We start from the raw sequence: 22963 nt of genomic DNA, 5'->3' as shown, positions 1-22963 counted from the left end.
TTTCAACAGATAAACATTGAAACTGGTGAGAAAGATCATTTCACTGTGTTCTGCTGTAAACTGAGCGCAGAACCAGAGGAAATAGACCAGACCTTGAATATCTAGAAGAGCAGCGTGGCCTGAACCACAACTGAGCCGCAGCCGGTGCAACATGGACGAGGACACTTCAGAGCAAGTTGGACCCTCAACCACAAAGTAAGAGACCTGCTACAAACATGTGAAGCTCCAAACTGAATCCTCAGAGAATGAACCAGTGAATGATGAGTTCTGAATAAAAACATGTTTGTGTTTGCAGAGGTCAGGACCACAGACTGAGAGCAGAGTCTCCAGGGTCCAGCTGTGTGTCTCTGAAGAGTGACATGTCCATGGATCTTCCTCTACTCTTCAGTAATGAACCTGGACCCTCACACACAGAGTAAGAGACTGTTTCTACTGGGACCTGGTCTGAAGAGGATCTAGTTTCCTCTAGTGTGGCCCCTGCATTAGGACACAGCTTCATTGAAGTTGGTGACTAATCTCTCAGAATCACTCAAAGAGCTCAGACCTCCACCAAGAACCAACACGCTCCTTATGAAACCACTTTGAAATCCACTAGAGACTCATTTGGATTTGGATCTGCACCAAATTCCACACACTGGTAAACATCAGTCCTCTGAACATGTCTGTGAAAGAGGATCCCCCCCCCCCACAATCTGGTTCACAGACCACAACCTTCCACCAAGTTTACTGGTAATCTGTCGTTTTTTATAATCCCACTAACGAACCAACCAACACACAAACATATTGGGTGAAAACAAAACCTCCTTGACAGAAGTGATGACAACCTGTGACTGTGACATGTGAGTTATCAGGACATGTCTTCACAGGGAGAGGAAGAGGAGTCATGTTTCTGAGGAGGAGCAGTCGTCCTGCTGTGCTTCGTGTCAGGACGTCCTGAAGGATCCAGTCTCCACCAGCTGTGGACACTGGTTCTGCAGACAGTGCATCACCTCATACTGGGACCAGTCTGGTTCTTCAGGAGACTCCTCCTGTCCCCAGTGTGGACAAAGATCCAGAACAGGAGCTGGAGGTCAGACAGCCGGTCAGAGCAGCACTGTACATGTGTCTGCTGATGTCTTCACTTCTGACAACAGCACATGTGGTTTTATTTTGTTCCTTCATACAGCATCAACATTTAACATCGTTAGAAAAGCACAAAGTTAAAAAGCTTTTATTTTCTGTAGTTTTTCTGTTTCTGATGAAAACAATCAGCAGATTCTCAGATTCTCTGTCTCTCACATTGTTTCTTGTCTTTCAGCAGATCATGGTCTGCAGGAGGTTGTAGATGAACATAAGCTCAGTGTGAGGAGGAGATGTGAACATGTGACTGAAGGAAGTGATGAAACAGGAAGTAGAACCCTCCTCAACAGGATCTACACTGAGCTCCACATCACAGAGGGACAGAGTGAAGAGGTTAATACTCAACATGAGGTGAGGCAGCTTGAGACGGCTTCCAAGAAGAAGATCCTCCAGGACACTCCCATCAAGGTCCACGACATCTTTAAAGCCTCCACTGACCAGCAGAGCAGCATCAGAGTCGTCCTGACCAACGGAGTCGCTGGCGTTGGAAAAACCTTCTCGGTGCAGAAGTTCACTCTGGACTGGGCAGAGGGTTTAGAGAACCAGGATGTGGGTCTGCTGGCTGTGCTTTCGTTCAGGGAGCTGAACCTGGTGAAGGACCAGCAGCACAGTCTTCTCACGCTGCTCCATGTTTTCCATCCAGAGTTACAGAAGCTCACTGCAGAGACGCTCGCTGTCTGTAAACCTTTGTTCATCTTTGACGGCCTGGATGAAAGCAGACCTTCTCTGGACTTCAACCACAGGGAGCTTGTGTCTGAGGTCACACAGAGGTCATCAGTCAACGTGCTGCTGACAAACCTCATCCGGGGGAATCTGCTTCCCTCGGCTCTCGTCTGGATAACCTCCAGACCTGCAGCGGCCAATCAGATCCCTCCTGCATGTGTTGACAGGGTCACAGAAGTACGAGGCTTCACTGAGGCCCAGAAGGAGGAGTACTTCAGGAGGAGGTTCAGTGATGAAGAGCTGTGCAGCAGAATCATCTCACACATCAAGACGTCCAGGAGCCTCCACATCATGTGTCAAATCCCAGTCTTCTGCTGGATCACTGCTACAGTTCTGGAGCACATGTTGACCACAGACCAGAGAGGAGAGCTGCCCAAGACCCTGACTGACCTGTACTCACACTTCCTGCTGGTTCAGACAAAGAGGAAGAACAACAAGTACGGTGAGGGACATGAGACGAGTCCACAGCAGCTGATGGAGGCTGACAGGGACGTTCTCCTGAAGCTGGGGAGGCTGGCACTTAAACATCTGGAGGAAGGAAACATCATGTTCTACCAAGAAGACCTGGAGCGGTGTGGTCTTAATGTCACAGAGGCCTCGGTGTACTCAGGAGTTTGTACTGAGATCTTCAGAAGAGAGTGTGTGATCTTCCAGAAATCAGTCTACTGCTTTGTTCATCTGAGCGTTCAGGAGTTTCTGGCTGCAGTCTACATGTTCCACTGTTACACCGAGAGGAACACAGAAGAACTCAACAACTTCTTGGGAACATATGGAGACACAGACAGTATCTTCTCCCTGAAGAGAACCATGAATATATCCCTCTTCTTGGGACCATGTAAGAACACAGACAGAACCTTCTCCCTGGATGACCTCCTGAAGAGAACCATGAAGAAATCCCTCTCCAGTACAAATGGTCATCTGGACCTGTTTGTTCGCTTCCTTCACGGCCTCAGTCTGGAGTCCAACCAGAGAGTCTTAGGAGGCCTGCTGGGTTGGACAGAGAACAATCCAGAGATCATCCAGAGAGTCATCAACAACCTGAAGGAGATGAAGAGTGATGACATTTCTCCTGACAGAAGCATCAACATCTTCCACTGTCTGACTGAGATGAACGACCACTCAGTTCATCAGCAGATGAAACAGTTCCTGACGTCAGAGAACAGATCAGAGGAGGAACTCTCTGAGATCCACTGCTCAGCTCTGGCCTACATGCTGCAGATGTCAGAGGAGGTTCTGGATGAGTTGGACCTGGAGAAGTTCAACACATCAGTCCAGGGTCGACGGAGACTGATCCCAGCTGTGAGGAACTGCAGGAAGGCTCGGTGAGTCCAGACATGATCAATAACATGTTCAATCAGTGGAGATGAGTCGTTCTTCAAATACACTCAGTGTGTGTGTGTGTGTGTGTGTAGGTGTGTGAGTGTGTGTATTATGGAGGAGGGTCTGATGCAGGGTCGGGACGTGATAAGCTCCAGATATGAAAGTTTTCAATAATGATCATTAGAAATACAATTTTGTGCATTTTTGTTATGTTCTGAGAATATGAATAATTTAAATTTTTATAAATGTGTTATGTTTATGATACTTATAAACTATATTTGATTAAGACTTAGTAAAATAACTTCAAATATTTAAATCTATAACCGTCATCAATTAGTTTAATTATGTAACTTCAGCTTTCTCATTTTGAGGAAATACCCATGTGAGTTTTGCACATTAAATATTAAATAGTTATGTAAAGCCATCAGGACGCAGGTCAAACGCTCTCTGATTATTCTTTTATTAATTATGAAAATTAATTACTTCAAGAAGTGTGATTTGTATTATCAGTCCTTGTGTTTTTCTTTCAAAACTTAAAAAATATCAAAAGTTATGATCTTTTATAAATTTCTCTCTCTCTCTCTCAGAATTGGACTGACTGACATCGACGATCTGTGAGTCCAGAACATGTTCAATCACGCACAGTTGCACGTGTGTGTGTCTGTGTCTGTGTGTCTGTGTGTGTCAGTGTGTGTGTGTGTGTGTAATAAAGTTATTATTATTATGTACATATACATTATCATTGTTCTCATGTACATATGAGAATAACTAGATCAGATGTGGAGAGTGAAATCCAATGTGATCACTGTGCTGGAGTTTGGGGGTTCACACATACGACCATGTGGGGTCCAAGGGAGGTTATTGTATATATGTATATATATATATACATATATATATTAGTGCTGTCAAACTATTAAAATATTTAATCACGATTAATCGCAATTATGTCATAGTTAACTAAAAATTAATCGCGATTAATCGCAAATTTTTATCTATTCTAAATGTCCCTTCATTTATTTTTTCTCCATATTTTTGGGGGGTTTTAATGCTCTATCAACATGGAAAAGTGGATTGGCTTGCTTTATGCAAATGTTTTATTTTATTGAAAAACAACATTGCCAAACAGGGCGTTACAAAATAAAATTATAAAGTGCACATTTCAGGTTAACAAGGACTCAGCCTATAGTGCAGTTAAACCATGGCTTAATATTTTCTTTTTTTCAAGTTTGCTGTGAACATAGCAGTCAGGCCTCTTATTTCAGAAACAATGAACCGTAACAGTTAGGTTACCAATAATAGGTAAGCCTGGAGGCGAACACAGAAACTGAAGCTCGGTAGAAAAAACTGCAGCTTCTGCTCTGATCAAGAAGCTGCGGCGCTGATCTCTGATCAGCTGAGACCAGAGAAACTGTTTCCACTGATAAAGAGCAGTCAGTCACTGAGCGGCTGCTCCACCCGAACGAGCTCTGATATCACTGTGTCTCCCTGAGCGAGTGCGCGGGACAGGGGGCGGGGCTACGGTGCGCTATCTGGAACCACACACACAGACAAACACACACACAGACACACACACACACACACACACAAACACAAAGACACACACACACTCGCCCGCTCCTTGTACTTCATGACGGCCTGATACGATGATGTTTAAAAAAATTATTGTGACTTAGTCAACCACCAACATGCAAAAGACGGCGAAAGTGTGAGAGTTGGCAGCTCTGCGTTAATCTCGTGATAAAAAAATTGACAGCGTTAAAATGGGTTTGCGTTAACGCCGTTAATAACGCGTTTAACTGACAGCACTAATATATATATATATAAATATATATATATATATATATAAACTGTATATATACAGTATATATATATGATCAAACACCAAGTGAGGAGACGATCACTGAATCAGTGTTTGGATGAGAATCACTGACGGTTCCTTGAAACTGAAGAAGCAGGAAATATAGTTTCTTCTTCTTTCTGGTCAAACCAGAGTTCCCACTCTGCGTTTGTCCTCCACCACCAACCAGTGCAGTGTCCGTCCCTCCAGGTTCCTGACATGTTGACTTCACAACAATATGAGGTCACTGTGACCTTTGACCTTTGCCCACTGAAATCTAATCAGTTTCTCTTTGAGTCAAAATGTAAAGAAATCCCCTAAAGACAGACTTGAGATATCATGTTCAAGAGGTCATGAACATGTTCTGTGACCTTGACATTTGACCTCTGACCTTTGACCACCTGAATCTAATGAGTTGCTCTGTTAGTCTGAATGAACTCTTGAACCAAATCTGAAAGGATTCTCTTGAGGAGTTTTTAACAAAGAGTGGATTTACCAGGGTGAGGGTCACATGATCACGGTTTGTATGAATGTTGTGTTTTCTGATTTAATTCTCACAGATTTGATATTTTCTTTAATTACAGACTCCGTGGTTTATTCCTCTCAGTGACTCACTATGAAGTCGTGGCCTCAGCTCTGAAGTCAGACCCCTCACATCTGAGAGAACTGGATCTGAGTGACAACAAGCTGAAGGATTCACACATGAAGCTGCTGTGTTCTGGACTGGAGAGTCCAAACTGTCGACTGGAGACTCTGAGGTCCTTAAATCCTTCTTCACTTTTCAGACTTTCTTTCTTATTGGGTCATTATTTATTTAAATTGTCTCAGTTCTGCTCTGCTCACTGTCCCTCAGTCATCTGTCACTCACCCAGCCTGTCAGTCACGTCCACCTCATCAACTCCATTCACCTGCACTCACCTGCTCCTGATCACTAAGAAAGTGTCAGTAAATAACATGTGGACTGAGGCCGAGCACTCGTCCTCCTCAGGTTTTCAGAATAAGACACATTCTTATTGAAACACGTTGGACAGTTGATAAGTATAGAAACAAACAGGAAGTGACATCAGGAGCCATCCCTACTTTAAACAGTGTTTAATTACACAAACCTGCTCAGTGACCAACACACAGAGAAGAAGCTGATGAATGAAACAATGGTCCAACATGTCTGATCTGATATTTATCTTCAGGTCACAGACTGGACTGAGGTCAGCAGCATGTTGAGAGTCTGTGTTGACATGATGACGATCCACAACAACAGGAGGACACATTTTAATATTCATATTTCTTTATCCAGGTTGATGAACTGCAGACTTACAAAGATCAGCTGTTCTTCTCTGGCTTCAGCTCTGAGGTCAAACCCCTCTCATCTGAGAGAACTGGATCTGAGAGGAAACGACCTGCAGGACTCATCAGTGAAGGAGCTGCTTGATCTACAGCAGAGTCCAACCTGTCGACTGGAGACTCTGAGGTCAGTAGATGGTTGGAGTCAGTCCACGCTGCTTTCACCAGTATGTTACTAAACACAGTCAGTATCACAGATCCAGGGTCTGTGCTACCAAGCAGGATTTGTGGTTATCAGGTTCACTTCAGGTTTAGTTTTTTCAGTTCTACGAAGCTCGTCCACTTCTTAACCAGGTCAATCACCATGGTAACTTCTGATGACAGCTAACCTGCTCCAGGTTAAGTTGGAGATCAACCCGTATAGAAGCTCCGCCCACTGACCACAGTGACTCTACACTGTTGTGTGGTGCACACTCTCCTTAAAGGGACGGATAAGGGAAGTTTAAATCAACGTCTGGTTGGTTCAGTTGATCTCTAACTCACCCAGAACATCTCAATGTCTCCAGACTCATCCTGTCCCCAAAACACCAGATGACCTCAGCTTCCTGGAGACAGGTCCATGTGTGTGTCCTCAGAGACAGTGAGACAGTGTGTGTCCTCAGAGTCAGTGTGTGTCCTCAGAGACATTGAGACAGTGTGTGTCCTCAGAGACAGTGAGACAATGTGTGTCCTCAGAGACATTGAGACAGTGTGTGTCCTCAGAGACAGTGAGACAATGTGTGTCCTCAGAGTCAGTGAGTCAGTGTGTGTCCTCAGAGACAGTGAGACAGTGTGTGGTCTCAGAGACAGTGAGACAGTGTGTGTCCTCAGAGTCAGTGAGACAGTGTGTGTCCTCAGAGACAATGAGACAGTGTGTGTCCTCAGAGTCATAGTGTTTCCTCATAGTCAGTGAGTCAGTGTGTGTCCTCAGGGTCAGTGAGTCAGTGTGTGTCCTCAGAGACAGTGAGACAGTGTGTGGTCTCAGAGACAGTGAGACAGCGTGTGTCTTCAGAGTCAGTGAGACAGTGTGTGTCCTCAGAGACAGTGAGACAGTGTGTGTCCTCAGGGTCAGTGAGACAGTGTGTGTCCTCAGAGACAGTGAGACAGTGTGTGTCTTCTTCTCTTCCACTCGTCTTGTTAGTAAACAACAGATTCAGATCTCGTGGCCTCGAGTTATTTATCTCGTTCACACGTTATTATGTCGTGGTCACGTAATATATTTTGACCAGATGCCACCAGGGGGCGCTGTAACTTACACAAGCTGGACCACAGCTGACAGCCTCACACGAGGGACAGAGACGGTGTCGTCTTCATCTGATCTGAGACAGTTTGTCCTCTCACTTCATCAGTGAAGAACTGATCAGGTGGATCTTTGTCACAGCTCTGAGATCAGTGGGACTGAAGCCTCTCCTCATCACATGGTAACCAGGAGCTCTTTATACAGAGCAGAACCTCTGCTGAGGTCCATCTGTCTCCTCTGGTCCCAGTTTGTCAGAAGCAGATGTTCATCAACACACAGTGAAACATGGCTTCACCTGTAACAGCAGTAAATCCACCTCTCAGGTGTCCACTCTGCACTTTGACATGCAGAGGACACACACTGAGCTCTTAGCGTGTTCATTCCAACACGTGAACATGAAGCAGAGAGGAAGCTGCTCCACCTCTGAACAGGACTGAAGTCCCTGCTGCTCTTTCTACTGGATGAGCTGCATCACTGACTCACAGCTGATGAAGAGAGTCTCTGTGACACTGATGTCTTCTTCTCTCAACAGGTGGAGGTGATGTGAAGAGGACAGTGTGAAGAGGACAGTGTGAAGAGGACAGTGTGTGTGGACGGAGGCTGAGCTGTGTCCTGAGGATCCAGAGGCTGAAGCAGCAGCAGCTTGTGTGTAGTCTCCAATCTACACAACCCCTAATCTGCATGTGTTTGTGAGATGAAGCCGGAGCACCTGGAGAAAACACGGGGAGAACATGCAGACTCCACACAGGAAGACCCCATCTGAACCGGATTCAAACCAGCAACCTTCTTTCCCCGATTGTGTTTATTCACATGAAGAATGTGTTTATTGAAATGACACAACACAAGCAGAATATATAAACCCTCTGTAAAGAGTCACATACAGTGTGTTTAAGTTTGTCTTTATTATTGTCCACCTTTGTCCCTCAGTGTGTCTCCATGTGTGTAGAACCACATTCTGTGTAGATGTTTGTTTATGATCTTAAAGTTCCTGGATTCACAAATTGATTTAGTTCAACACAAAGTTCAACACATTGAAATCACTTTGAGTTTAAAATCAGAGTTTTGTCTTTGACACAAAAGATCAAAACTCTGGACTTAAAAATGGGACGTTTTCATTTCTGCATCAGGTGCAGAGCGGTGGTGGCTTTTCTACTTTTGACCCACAGGTGGCGCTGCAGTATAACAGCAGCACATCCCAGTCAAAGCCTTTATATTCAGTCTATGAGTCAAACACATGGATCATTTCCTCTGTGACAAACCAGATGTAACGAGAAGAAAAACATCTCAGAGAGAAAAGTTCTGTTTCTACTTGTCTCTGCTTTAATGCTCAATAAACATCCTTCCACTGACTTCACTGGAATCATGACTCAGCTTTTCTTTGCTCTTCAAACAAACTGGTGGAAACATCTCGTCCTTGGTGCAGGTAAAAGAACAAAATCACCAGTTTGACATAATGGAAACCATTAAGAAGAAAAGTGAATGAGACATTTACAGTATGAAGAAGAGTCGATGAAGAGCAGAGCATCTTTAAGTCTCTGAGGAAACTGTTTAATAAACATTTTACCATATTTAATAGAAAACTGACCCGAGGACGTTTTATACAAACGTAGATGAAGATTCTTGTTGTACGTTCTCGATCACCACCTCAGAACAACCACCAGGGGGAGACTGTAGCAGCGTCTGGGAACAGCAGCATGCTGGGAAATAATTGATGATGGGAGGTTCACAGCAGAGACAAGGGACAGAAAGTGTCTGAGAGACGATGTCCTGAAGACAGTGGACATTTTGGGCCTGTTGTGTTGAACAGTTTGTGTTATTTTGTGGAGACACTTGTCTCAACATGATGATGTCACTTCCTGTTCAAGCCCGTCTCAGTACTTTGTGACTTCAGGATAAGAAATGTTTGACAGAGTCAGTTCCTGACAGGCTCCAGTTCTCACTGTGTGGAGAGGTCATCATGTGACTTTGTGATGATCCTCAACACACGTGTGTCAGTGTAACATGTGACTGCTCTCACATCTGTCCAGCAGATGTTGAAGCTCTGAGGTCCACTTCCTCTGCAGCAGAGTGAGACCATCATCTCTTCATGGAGCTGTGCACCAGGCTGGTGTCACGTGACCAAACACAAAGAGTGAACAACACGTCTCCAAAGGATCCGTTAGAATTCCATCAAACACATTTATGTGATATAATTTATACTTATAAGGAAAAGCTTGTGCTTGTAATGAAATTCTACATCTGATCAATATGTCTCAATATAAACAGCCTGACAGCAGATCAATACATTTATTTTTGATTCTTTATAAGTTGATTTAATTCGTTCACCAAACAAAACCATTTAAATGCAAAAAACAGAACCTCTGATCCTGAATGAAAAGGAGCAGAAAGAAGAAGAATCTGATATAATCTGCTGCTCGTTCACAAGACGCTCATCAGCTCAGTAGCTTCAGCTTCAGGTCAGTGTTTGTTTACTTTAAGGTTCAGGTTTAGATTAGATTCAGGTTCAGGTTCAAGTTTAACACCTCTCTCTCTCTCTCTCTCTCTCTCTCTCTCTCTCTCTCTCTCTCTGAGTGCATGTTGGGAGTGAGTGTGGTGAGTGAGCTGGAGAAAGTTTGTTCAAAGTGTTTGATTTTTCTTTTCTTTGGTCTTTTCCCCTCTGCACTTATATTAGAGGTGTTTTTTGTTTCTGTGTGAGTGACAGTGTCAGTAGCAGCAGTTTAGTTGTTAGTTGTGTGTTTGTTTCTCGGTGGAGGAGGTCGGTCTGGCTGTAGGTGAGGTTGTGGGGTATGACAGTGTGAAGTCGGCCTCACGTATGAACAGTGCTGTAGTTGTGTTTGTTGATAGCATAGAAGAAGCTAACCAGCTACTGGAGAGGGGAGAGGTGATTCAGGGCTCCTTCACACATGTGTTGTCCCTGGATGATCCGGTCAAGAAGGTCCTCATTTCTAATGTCCCCCCATTCCTGAAAAATGAACTTTTAGAGAAAGAACTGGCCAGACATGGACAATTAATGTCCCCTATAAAAATGATCCCCATATACAGTAAATCTCCAAACCTCAAACATGTCGTGTCTTTTAGGAGACACGTGTTCATGGTGCTGAAGAAGAGTGAGGAAGAGTTGAACCTGGTCTTTAGTTTTAAAATTGAGGAGTTGAACTACACAGTGCATGTTACATCAGGGAACATGAAATGTTTTGGCTGTGGGAGGGAGGGACACCTGATCCGCTTGTGCCCGGACAGAGCCGGTGGGGGCCAGTCGGCTGCCTCTGCACCGGGGCCTCCGCCTGCCTTGGCGGGAGGTGTTTCCGGTGCTCCTGCGCCGGGGCCCCCGCCGGCCTTGGCGGGAGGTGGTTAAAGGGTAAAAAAACAAACTCTGCAAAACAAAAACCACATGTTCACTTTTTTAAGCTTCAAGTCGTTTCTTTATTAATAATCGTTTTTCCCTCTGTTTCCAGGAACGTCTCGCACTCGAGCCTCCACCTGTGAGTCTGACTTCTCCATCTCTGTGTTCTACCACTTCTCACTTAAATTAGATACCACTGAAGTTCACTCACTCGTTTTTAATGTCGACAACATGCTCGTGTTCACAGTAAGATTTTGTATTTAATAAAAATCTGTTGAAAGTTTGATCTCTGGCCGTTTCACTGAAGAACGGTTTCTAAACTCACATTTTAAACAACACATAAGACTTTACTCCACTCGTCACAGGCCGTTCAGTGAGGTGGTAACACATCTCTAATCTTCTCTAGAAGTTGTTCTCATCGTCGGCTGCTCCTACATCGGGGCCCCCGCCGGCCTTGGGGGGTGCTGGGGCCTCTGTCCTGATGGAGCCGTGGGGCGACACACCAGGTTCACGGGGGGAGGACAGCGAGGACGTCCATCAGGAGAACGAGGTCAGAAACACTCAAACAGACACTAGAGGATCAGAGGCAGAGCTCTCTGATGAGGAGGATTTTTTGATGGAGGAAGAGTTTAAAAAACTGTCAGCCAAAAGAAAAAACCCAGAAAACAAGACAAATAGTGACCAAGCTAAAAAAGCTTCAAAGAAAAACCCATCGTGCTCTTCCTCTCAGTCAGAGGAACGTTTAACAGAACCACAGGAGAACAGGCAGGTGGATGAAGAAGGTGTTTACACCTTCACCAGCATCCGGACCTTTTTACAACAGACTAAGGGCTGAAGACTGGTTAAAGTAGAGGACTTCTTCCCTGATTTGAAACTTTTCCTCCACTCAGTGAGACACTCCGTGTTGAAGGATGAGGATGACCCGGGGTTCACAAAACAGGAGTTTTACCGCCTGAAAAAAATAATGGCAAAGATCCGAGCCCAATTGGCCACTTGATGTTTAAACCCTGTCTTGTTCCTCTGTCTGTTTTGACCCTTTATGTTTTTGGTCTAAAGAAACTCTAAATCACTGTGATGGACTCATTCAGCCGGACTCCAGTGATCCTCTTCCCGATGAAAACCTTTGTTCCTGAGTTTAAATGTGGAGGTTCTTTGTTGAAGTTAAAAAAGAGCAGCCGGTTTTTTTGATTTTTTTTCTGGTTTGAATATTGTATTATTGTTTTTTCTTTTCGTTACATTTTTTGATATGTTATAGTAACTTGTTTGTTGGAACTAAACTGAGAAAATAAAAGTGACTTAAAAAATCAAAATCAAATCTCTGTATCTCTTTCTTTCTCTCTCTCTCTTTCTGTATCTCTCTCTCTCTCCTTTAAAGTCCTCAAAAATGAAATCAATAATAAAGTTTATAACCGGAGCAATGAACCCTGTTATTTGCTGCTCTCCCTCTAGGTGGCGACTGTCCACTGGTTTTGACACCAGAAGAAGAAACCAGGACCGGAAGTGAGAGCTGGCGTCCTGTTTAAAAGTCGTTAACGGTTCTGACGCGTCGTCCCGGTTCCCGGTTCCTCTTCCAGCTGATGTTTACATCTTTGTTCTACATGTTTTCATGTTGACGTCTTCGTGTGACCGGATTCTCCGAGGAGGTGAGAGAAGAGTCCATCTTATCTCCGTGTGTCTGCTCCTCCGGCTGTTGGAAGAGCTGCTTCCGGTACAGTGACGTTTAAAGTTCGATGATTCCGATGATAAACGTGTATTTGTATAATCAGCACTTTGTTTAACTCAAGAAAACACAACAGAAACTTTTCTAACTTGTTTAAATGACCTAAAAGTCCTAAATCTGCTTCGTCACTGTTAGACTCAGAGTTTTATTATCATTTTGTTATTAAACTGAATCTGCAGCTCTGGATCTTTATCTTTATAGAATGAGGCTCATATTGTTTTAACAAACAAAGGGTTCATTAATCAAATATTGATCTTTAATAAATAAGACCTCTTTAAAATCTGTTTTAATAAAAACATACTAAAGGCAACAACAAAATAAACATCAAACCTCATCAATACAGTTTTAAACTTGCACCATTGCTTTTTTGCACTATTTTGTTCTTTTTTTAATCTTCAGTTGTATATATATATTTTAGATATGTATATTTTATTTCTATTTACATTTTTATATTCTATTTTGTCTTATTTTTGTGTCTGTTTCTAATATTCTGACCATAAGAGAGCCTGTGACCCAAGCATTTCATTGCAAGCTAATGCTTAATGTCATCAATGTGTATATGACAATAAACTACAACAAAACAAACAACAACAAATCAATCAAATTAAAATCTCCTCTACAACGCGTCAGATCTCTTTGTGGTTTCCCTTCATGTCAGATTTTTATTTGCCCGTCAGGTTTCTCTCCACCTCCTCGACCTGAAGCTGTAAACACGATGGACGCTCTGGATTTCACCGAGGAGGAGATTCAAGAGCAGCTGGCGATCCTCGGCTACAGGAACATACCGAAACACAGGCTGCACGAGTTCAAGCAAGGTCACAACCGTTCTGACCTGGAGCTCGTTCGGGACATTACATATTCACGTTATTAACATCTCTAGAAAATAGTTAATATATCAGGAGAAGAGGGTTTTAAACTTGCTCTGTCTTTCTTTGTGTCAGATCTTGATGATCTGATTCGACGTGGAGAATGGAAAAGCCTGACGTCGCCCAAACAGACGGACGCCACCTCTCCTCACTCAGCCTCCTCTCAGCCGAGTCCTCCTCCCTACACCAAAGAAAAAGGTCAGGACTCCGGATTCCAACTCTTTTCTGTTTCACACATGTCGCCTGTTGGAGGTTTCCCCCAAATAACATTGTTGTGTTGTTTCTCCACAGTCAGTCAGAGCTACTTTCAAGGCAGTGACGAGGGATTTTTCTTGCATTCGACCAAAACAGACCATGAAAGTCAGGTAAGAATTGAAGATACACTACATTAGAATTCCTGATTAATACAGAAAATCTAATGTCAGCATTCAGCAGCTCTAAATACTGCTATCAGAGAAACTTGAATGGTTTTAGTTTCAGTGTAGTTTAGGTTCCTCTGCTTTTATTCAGGGTCAAATCCAAACGGAGACAGAGGTCGTGATTGGATTTGTACATTTTGAATATGTTATAACCTTATTTAACCCCTAATATTCTAAATCTGACTATTAAGAGCTAAAAGCACAAAATTGGCAATTTAAATTTGTTGTACTTAAATAAAAGACAAATAAAGTTTTTTCAAATGATATCTTTCAGCAGAAGTTTGATTTAAAGTCCTAATCTTGTCTGTGTCACGAGGGAAGACGCCAGATTATTCTAGAACGGTTTCACTGTCGTACAAGATGAAACTGAAACAAGACAAACATCAAGATTGGAGCTCGAACCTGTGAAGAATCCGACTTTCACATGTGATGGAGTAATAACACGTCTTCAACACACAGGTGCACAACACGAGTCAGATCAGACGATGTGAGCAGCAGCAGGGAAACCGGGACTCGTACGCCCGATACTCCGTTGCTCCAAAGCTCCAGCTGCACTCGGGGGCCCCCAGCAGGCGGCAGGTGGAGCAGCACCCTGAGGACCTCCTCCACCCGTCACTCACAGACAGCTACACATCCCCCCCTCCCTCCCAGGGGCGACGCTTAATCAAGAGGAAAGTCCTCAGGTAAAGATACGATTCACGTCCTTGACAAGAGACTGTGGACGAGTGTGTGTCCCTTTGTCCTCCTGACAGGAGGACACATTCATCTGTGAAAAATACAGCTGAGCATTAACAGATGTTTTGTTCTGCTTAAAGGAAACATGAAGGCCAATCGCTCGTCTGTGATGAATCGTTCTTCAGTGAAGACTCAGGTAAAGTCAACTCAGCTGTTTGTAGGAATTCAATTCAGTCAATGTAAAAAAAATTATCTTTATTTAATTTATCTTTTATTGTTTCAAAGGCCAAATAGAAAAATCATCAAATGTAAAATGTATTCAAATAGACAGAGGATTTGGCAGAGATCATGTAGGAAGTTATTTATTCAAACTAATATTCAGAAGAATATATACATATACAGTTTATACAAACCTCCAGCTGCACCAAATCTCACACACACACACACACACAAACACACACACACACACACTCCTAAATGTGATATTTATCAAGATCCATGAATTATTCTCTGAAAATAAAAAAGATTTCCTGGATCTGCACCACAATTGAACCGGTTCTTTCTTGGCCCATTTCTCATCCTCCCAGTAAGTTTCATGGAAATTTGTCTGCACAGGGATGAAAACTATAAATAAATATAAAATGTATAAAGTTAAATTAACAATTTTACATCTTCCACAGGTTGAGCGACTCGTTCAGTTCTTCTTCTTCATCTCTGTGTCGAGTTCATGTCACTCTTCTGTAAAATAAAGACCAAACACCTTAAATCAATCTAGCTGTGGGATTGAGTGATATGAAATTTAATAAAAGGGATAGATAATAACAAAGTGATATGTAATACCTTTGGTCACCAGCAGCCGGTGCTGTTTAGGCAGTAACAGGAGGATGGGGAGGATTTCAGGTTAATCCTCTTAGCTCCTTCCTTAAACCCTTTGCCTCCACAGCTCACTCTGCTCACTCCTCAGCAGAGGGCACGTATCCAACATGTACAAAATGTACAACGCTCAGTGGGATGAGGGGAGCGAAGACGACAAGGATTGTCTCAGCTCGTCCTTTTGGACCGACGAGGAGAGGCAGGAGGAGGAGGAGGAGGAGGAGGAGCAGCGAGTGGTCAGTGAAGAAGACTCCAAAGCTGAAGCCAAGAGGGCAGAGGCGACTTCAGAGAAGGAAAATGGAAGTAGTGATGAAGAGGGGGAGGAGATTAAGCGAGTGGTTGAAGAAGAAGAGTGGACACCTGTAGACGAGGCAGAGGAATCTTCACAGGAGGCTTCAGAGGAGGAAAAACCTAACTTGAAGAACCAGGAGAACTTCACCGGAGAGAGTTCTGAAGATGGAAGTGATGAGGAGGTGGAAGGAGAAGAAGAAGGGGCAGATGATGAGGAAGGTGGAAGTGATGATGAGGAGCAGGAGGAGACTGAAGGAGAGGTTATTGAAGACAAGTCCAAACTTGTTCCCGAAGCAGAGGACTCTTTCAAGGAGACTTCAGAGGAGGAAAGACTTGAGGTGAAGAACCAGGAGAACTTCACCAGAGAGAGCTTAGAAGATGGAAGTGAGGAGGAAGAGGAGGAGGAAGAAGGAGAGACGGAGGAGGATGATGAGGAAGAGGAGATTGAACGAGTGGTTACTAAAGAAGAGTCCAAACCTGTTGAGATTTCTGGAGATGGAAGTGATGATGAGGAGGAGGAAGAAGGGGAGGAGATTGAGAGAGTGGTAAATAAAGATGAGGCAGAGGAATCTTCAGAGGAGGAGAAGCCTGACATGAAGAACCAGGAGAACTACAGCGAGGAGAGTTCTGAAGAGGAAAGTGATGAGGAGATGGAAGAAGAAGAAGAGGGGGCGGATGATGAGGAAGATGGAAGTGATGAGGAGGAGAAAGATGAAGGGGAGGAGACAGAACAAGAGTTTAATGAAGAAGAATTCAAACTTGTTGGCAAGTTAGAGGACTTTCTTCAGGAGGCTTCAGAGGAGGAAAGAGTTGAGTTGAAGAACCAGGAGAACTTCACCACAGAGAGTCGTGATGAGGAAGAGGAGGAGATTGAGCGAGTGGTCAATGAAGACGATTCCAAACCTTTAGCCGAGACAGAGGAGGAACAACCTGAGGTGAAGAACCAGGAGAACTTCACCAGAGAGAATTCAAAATGTGGAAGTGATGACGAGGAGGAGGAAGAGGAGGGAAACTGCACCAGCAGCTGCAGCAGTCCGGCTCAGAGTCTGATGACCTCCGGCTACGGCACCTACAGACCAGAGGAGCAGGAGGGAGGAGACGACCACACCATCACAGAGTTTGACCAGGACAGTCGAGGAGACGTGTCTGAGATGAGAGACGAAGAAGAAGAAGACGATCGTTCACTCAGCAGCTTCGGGTTTGAGATGGAATCCACACGAGAGCGAGGAGACGTCCAGACTCGTCCAGAGAGCGAAGACCAGAACCAACCTGGAGCTGATGGAGCGGCGTGGAGATCACCTGGTGGTCGACCTGAAGAGGAGGACGTCCCAGACTCTGAAGACAAAGACGGGACTAATGAAAGACCGGAGGGACGAGGACACGTCGCTGGGATAGAAGACGGCTTCACGTCCGATGAGAAGCATTCGGAAAATGGGAAGAATCCTGAAGAGGGAACAGGAAGTGAAAAACCCGATGAAGAGGAGAGAGAAGCCGAGGACGAAGATCCCGACGAGTCTTCGAGCAACAAGGACATAAAGTTCATCGACTCCAAAGTGGACTTCAGTTGGATGGTGTACGACGATATGGAGTGGGAGGGGAACCTCCGGCAGAAGAAGGGTGACTGGTTTCCTGTTGGTTTCACCTTTGACCTTTTGGTTTTGCTTGTTTGTTGGTTTGTCTCTGTGGAAGAACACGGGCTGAGAACCAACCTGTTGAATCCTGGTGTGGATCTGGACTAAGTGGTTAATCCTCATGAAGCTAATTTAAGTCTTTTAGCAGCTCTGCACTTTGGTACAGATCCAAACTCAAGTCTGGATTCAGATGTGGTTCCAGTGTGTTTTCGGCCGTTGCAGGCCAACCAGTGGAACCCTGGGTAATCTCGTTGATGGTTCTGATGGTTCTGATGTTTCTTGGCAGCGAGCGGTCTGGAGGAAGGACTGGCGGAGCTTCACGTGTCCTCGTCCACTCAACAGGACTTTGAGACGGAGAACGAAGACGTCCCCTGTCACAGCTCGGAGGAGGACCGGATCTCGCTGAGTGCTTTTGAATCCTACATCAGCTGCATGGTGGGTAATGTAGTCTGACTGTACTACAATGTTTTTATGCCTCCTGAATATTAAATCCTTGAAGATGATTCGTCAGTAAATCCATTTGAATCTGGTTTTGTAGACTGAATCTGAAAGTGACTTCGACCTCAGGCCCAAACCGAAATCCTGTAAGTCGACACCCACACAACACAACACAACAACACAACACAACAGAGTGCGTTTTCACTCTTACTCTTAACAAACCTGTTTCTCTTCAGTCATCAGACCAGCGGTGAATCAGCAGAACCTAAAGAAAACGGACCCAGTGACCAAGTAGGTTAAAAATCTGAGATCGTTCTGAGCTGAGGACAAAACAGTCGACAGATTCAGACGGTTGATGACTCAGCGTTTTCTCCTCCTGCAGATATTTCCAGTACAAGCAGTTCTGGGAAGCGTTTAAAGTCCCGGGAGAGAGAGACCGACGAGCTCTGCGCTGGGAGATCAGGGTAAAAAAAGAAAACTCTGCAATACAAGAACCTCATGTTCACCTTTTAAGCTTCAAGTCGTTTCTTTATTAATAATCGTTTTTTTCTTGGTTTCCAGGAACGTCTCGCACTCGAGCCTCCACCCGTGAGTCTGACTTCTCCAACTTCTCACTTAAATTAGATACCACTGAAGTTCACTCAATCATTTACTTGTTTTTAATGTCGACAACATGCTCGTGTTCACAGTAAGATTTTGTATTTAATAAAAAAAACAGTTGAAAGTTTGATCTCTGGCCGTTTCACTGAAGAACAGTTTCTAAACTCACACAACACATAACTCCACTCTTCACAGGCCGTTCAGTGAGCTGGTGAAACATCTCTAATCTTTTCTAGAAGTTGTTCTCATCGTTGAAGTTGTGTTTGTGTTGCAGACTAAACCTCGGAGGGTCCTGGTGCCGAACACCTACACCGTGCCGACGGAGAAGAAGCGAGCGGCGCTCCGCTGGGAGATCAGGAGCGACTTGGCTCACGGCCTCATTCCTCACAAGCTCAGTCACGGATGTTAGACCTTTCTGCCTTTCAGATACTTTTATAAAACTTTGGACTGTTTTTTTTTTTTTAACGCATTATTTATTCACGACTTTTGTACATATTTGAAATACAATAAAGACAAAAAGAAAAACAACAGTGAGTGAATATATTACAGGTGGTGTTTCCTATGGGAAGTCAGAGTAGGGCAGTTTAAAGGAGTAGAGAGGCGTGAAGCGCTGGTCGTGCCACAGCAGCTTGTCCTCCAGGAACCTGAGTGTCTCCAGAGTGAGGACCACGGCTTCGTGCTTCAACAGGCTGTGGACGTTCAGACCTGACGGAGACAAACACGTGTGACTGACGGGGGCAGTAATGAGCAGGGGTAATAATGACAATATAAAAAGCACAAAGCTCTGGGACTTACCAACGGCTGGAATGATGTTCACGGTCTTCAGGTTCGCTGTGGCCTGAAGAATGTTCTCAGGAAACTCTTGACCTCTGAAAAGAGCGAGAGCCACGTCAGCGCCGAGCAGAAGACGTTTGATTCGTGGAACACGAGGTTCAGTCATCGATACTCACACGTCTACGATCAACACCGACTCCCCCCAGTGTCTGTGTCGGATGAGGTCCAGCAGGTACTGGGAGTCGGGGGTGGGGATGTTCAGAGAGTCCACGATGTGAAGGTAGTCCTGGAAAAACCACGACTTGATGTCAAACACGACTAGAACATCTCAGTCGAGCTGATTCGTCCAAATCTCACAGATCAAATTACACACACTCAGAAATATCAGATCCATGAGTAGTTTCTTCAGAGATCTACAAACTGCTTCCATCAACACCCAGTCTGGATTGTGTGTGAGAGTGAGTTCCTGTTACCTGCGCCATCTTGGAGCTCAGCGCCACTTTGAGTCCTTGCACTCGAACCTTCATGGGCAACATGTAGTAGTAGCTGGTCGGTCCTCTGGGGCCGTGGGACACTCCGCCTGAGGGACACACACATCAACCCGTCAGACCTGAAGACTCCTGAGCATCACAGACCTCAGCTGCTTCTGGGACAGTTTCTACTTTCAGACATGAAATTATCCAAAGAGGTGAGGTTTCTAACGCTTGACGGACGTGAAACAGAGACAACACATATCTCAGGAGGTTCAAGTCTGAAAACATTTGAGTTTATATTAAAACTGAAGAGAACAGGAGTTGAACAACAGAAACCCCGTCACCTCCTCTCCACAGCGGCGAGCGGATGCTGCCCTGACGAGCTCGGCCGCTTCCCTTCTGCTTCCACGGCTTCTTGCCGCCTCCTCTGACCTCTGACCTGACCTTCGTGTTGGCGTGGCTCTGAGGGACGGAGACAAAGATCAGAGACGTGTCCAGGTTCTGTGTGGGACGTCCGGCTCTGGCTGCTGGAAACAAGGACCCTGATCCTCCGCTCGGTGAAAAACACGTGAATCCTGCGCTTCTACTTCCTGAAGCTGAAATCTCTTTAACTTAACCTGAAGGTTCTTCACAGTTCATCTTATGAAACATAAATTACAAACATTTCAAAGTAAAACCGTAACTTACAATTCTTTTGAAGTTCCTCTGCCACGTTTCGACGTTGTGAAGGATGTCGAGCCTGAGGAGAAACAAACAAACAGGATTCAAACCAAACTTCCACTTCAGACGTTTCCCTTCAAGACTCGATTCAAAGATCGGGTTCCTCAGGAGTTCCGGGTTCGAGTGTCTGAGCTCTGAACTCCACTTTACCTGGGAGCCACTGCAAAGACGTCCGGGTGGAGCTGAGCCAATCCCACGGGCTCGGCGTCCTGCACCTCCAGAGTCTCCACCCACGTGTGGGCGGGGCTCAGGTGGGCGGGGACAGCGGCATCGCACCTCCTCAGGAGAGGCAACGAGGAATCAGCAGGAGGCGGGGCACGCTCTGACGGAGGAAACACGAGTCAGACAAAGTCTCTGTGGCATCTCAATCTCTCTGTGGAAATTATTATTTGATATCATTTGATCCAGAAAATGGAATCAACGGCGCCACGAGTCGGACTCACTGAGCCGGGCCGGATCCACGAGGTTGGACGGCAGCAGGAGGTTCGGAGGCAGAGCGCTCTGAGCCGAGAAGCCAGAGGAAAACTGGAGGAGCAGAAAACTGGAGTCAGTGTGAGAACAAAACTGAATCAAAACTTTAACGATATAATAAATAATAAAGTTATGATCGAACCTCGTGTCTGACTGAACCAACTTAATTACAACTTTATGTAATCCAATGAATAAAGGTTTATACAAATCAATGTATTAGTTGATGACTCTTCAAACCGACGTGTTCCGACGGCAAAGACAAACATCGCAGACAAATAACAAAATATAATATAACATATCATAATAATAATAAACAGAATTATACAATAAACAACAATGTGACACTGAGCCGCAACTAAATTACTCAAATTATCAGTTCGACTGGAAATTAACGTGGAATCGATCTGATGATTAACTCAATGTTGTTTATTGTACAAGAATAAATGTTTGATGGATTATTGGTAATAAATCAACTCATGAATCCACAATGAGAATAATTCATTCTTGAACTAAAAACAGTCAAATAATTTTTATCTAAACTGTGTTTTGATGCTTTGCAAATTAATCACATGATTGTTTTAATGTGTTTCCTGTCAACAAACCCTGATTATAAATATTAGGATCAGATTCAGAACCAGCAGCTGATTAATCATTAGTAGTTTGAATCCTGAAGATTCACTGTGTGCACGTGCTGCGGAATCAATAATCAATAACTAATGAAATGAATCATATCGAATCAGAATGAAGCCACGTGAACACGCTGAGTTACTGTCACTTCATATTTATACACGGATCATATTTATCTACTGATCATATTTATCTCTTCTTCACAGGTTCCCCCTCGTGACGTCACTCACCCTTATCGCGGATCCTCTGTTAAAAACCGTCAAAGACAAACGAAACATCTTCGGTTGTTTTTCACTTTGAATCTTTATCTGGAAACAAACATTTTAAAAACCGAGGCAGCGAGTTCGCGTCGCGTGAGGAAGGTCGCCGGCGCATGTGTTTGACGTCAAAGGGGGAAACACACGCGCCTCCTCCCGGCTGGAGGCGGTGAAACATCCGGAAGTAAAATATGAATAAAAGCAAGAATAAACAATTAATATAAAAAGAGTGTAGGGATAAACGATTAATTAAATTATGTGAAAAAATTACAATAGAAAATTTGATTAAATAAAGCAAAAACCGAAACACATTAAAGAATAAAAGTAGAAATTAATAAAAGCAAAGCAAACAAGTTGTAAGCAACAATTAAAACAAACAAAAAAAAAAATGGTGGGGAAAATAGTGACAATAGTGTTGTTTAAATATTGTATAACAATATATCATATAATGGTAAATTGACATAAAAAAGATAACTAGCAGAACACCATTTAAATCAACAAGATAAATAACACAAATTAATATAATAATCACACAGAATTCGAGGTCAAAACGTGACAAATCTATGAGAATAATCTGAAAAGTTAAACATAAAGAGCGACCACAGGACGCAGGATGGTAAGTTGAGATGATGTTCTGCTCCATGGATCCACGTTTCTTACACATCTGTGGTGAATTAAAGTTCCAGATGTATCTTGAATTATATTATATTATACTGCATTACATTGCATATTGCAATCTGACACTGTTCACTGTCTTGCATCTTGCATTTCACTTTTTACTTCACTTTTTATATCTTTTATCTATTATATATCTTTTATTTAGATATGTTTATGTCTAAATAAATGCTACTTTGTATAAATATTAGAAAAAGGGAGTAAATAAGAAGTAAGTAGTGAGTAAATATGTATTGTTTCTTTTTATTGCTTTTCTTATGTGTTGTATTTATTGTGTTTTTATGTTTTTATGTTTCTATGTTCATTGTATGCACCAATAACCAGAGCAAATTCCTTGTACGTGTAAACCTACTTGGCAATAAATACTTTCTGATTATGATTCGAATTTTTTGGGCGACTGAGGGTTCACAACCTCTTTATTAAAGAAGTCTTGATTCCTGTTCATTCGAACTGTGATAAACTTTCTACTTAAAATGATTTAAGTTTGTGAAACTGCGTTCAGCAGATTTATTCAAATCACCGGTGTCTTACATTATTATATTATAATATTT

The 22963-nt window shown here is 43.7% G+C and overlaps 3 protein-coding genes across 7 annotated transcripts in view; 2 read left to right on the top strand and 1 right to left on the bottom strand.

Moving 5' to 3' along the window:
* LOC128429870 (NLR family CARD domain-containing protein 3-like) overlaps positions 1-8908 on the top strand; it is a 33554-nt gene extending 24646 nt beyond the window's left edge. For 2 of the 4 annotated variants that reach the window (XM_053415733.1, XM_053415724.1), the window contains exons 2-9: positions 10-195; positions 296-415; positions 867-1081; positions 1298-3164; positions 3750-3776; positions 5584-5757; positions 6294-6467; positions 8092-8908. In XM_053415733.1, coding sequence (XP_053271708.1) covers positions 152-195; positions 296-415; positions 867-1081; positions 1298-3164; positions 3750-3776; positions 5584-5757; positions 6294-6467; positions 8092-8101 — 2631 coding nt within the window. In that variant the 5' untranslated portion in view covers positions 10-151 and the 3' untranslated portion in view covers positions 8102-8908. The remainder of the gene's footprint in view (positions 1-9; positions 196-295; positions 416-866; positions 1082-1297; positions 3165-3749; positions 3777-5583; positions 5758-6293; positions 6468-8091) is intronic. The other 2 variants (XM_053415739.1, XM_053415748.1) reach the window with 2 other exon arrangements.
* A 2432-nt stretch (positions 8909-11340) lies between these two features.
* On the top strand, positions 11341-18883 carry hyls1 (HYLS1 centriolar and ciliogenesis associated). Of its 2 annotated transcripts, XM_053416065.1 has the most exons (13): positions 11341-11452; positions 12352-12610; positions 13300-13437; positions 13564-13686; positions 13780-13853; positions 14367-14590; positions 14723-14778; positions 17664-17812; positions 17916-17961; positions 18052-18106; positions 18198-18279; positions 18377-18403; positions 18690-18883. In XM_053416065.1, the coding sequence occupies exons 3-13, from the start codon at positions 13338-13340 to the stop codon at positions 18822-18824; spliced, it is 1071 nt and encodes a 356-aa protein (XP_053272040.1). In that variant the 5' UTR covers positions 11341-11452; positions 12352-12610; positions 13300-13337; the 3' UTR covers positions 18825-18883. The 2 variants fall into 2 exon arrangements, with proteins under 2 accessions (XP_053272040.1, XP_053272031.1); XM_053416056.1 differs by lacking the exon at positions 11341-11452 and having other exon boundaries at positions 12352-12545; positions 18690-18879.
* On the bottom strand, positions 18868-21858 carry mrpl4 (mitochondrial ribosomal protein L4). The gene is made up of 9 exons (XM_053416146.1): positions 21711-21858; positions 20826-20907; positions 20533-20704; positions 20350-20401; positions 20007-20124; positions 19663-19769; positions 19366-19475; positions 19211-19284; positions 18868-19120 (listed from the first exon to the last, which is right to left on the bottom strand). Exons 1-9 carry the CDS (start codon positions 21756-21758, stop codon positions 18975-18977), a joined length of 909 nt encoding a protein of 302 aa, XP_053272121.1. The 5' UTR covers positions 21759-21858; the 3' UTR covers positions 18868-18974.
* Positions 21859-22963: the final 1105 nt, after the last annotated feature.

This window comes from Pleuronectes platessa, chromosome 3, assembly GCF_947347685.1.
Source record: "Pleuronectes platessa chromosome 3, fPlePla1.1, whole genome shotgun sequence".
Classification (NCBI taxonomy): domain Eukaryota; kingdom Metazoa; phylum Chordata; class Actinopteri; order Pleuronectiformes; family Pleuronectidae; genus Pleuronectes; species Pleuronectes platessa.
This window is presented reverse-complemented; position numbering and strand designations above follow the sequence as displayed.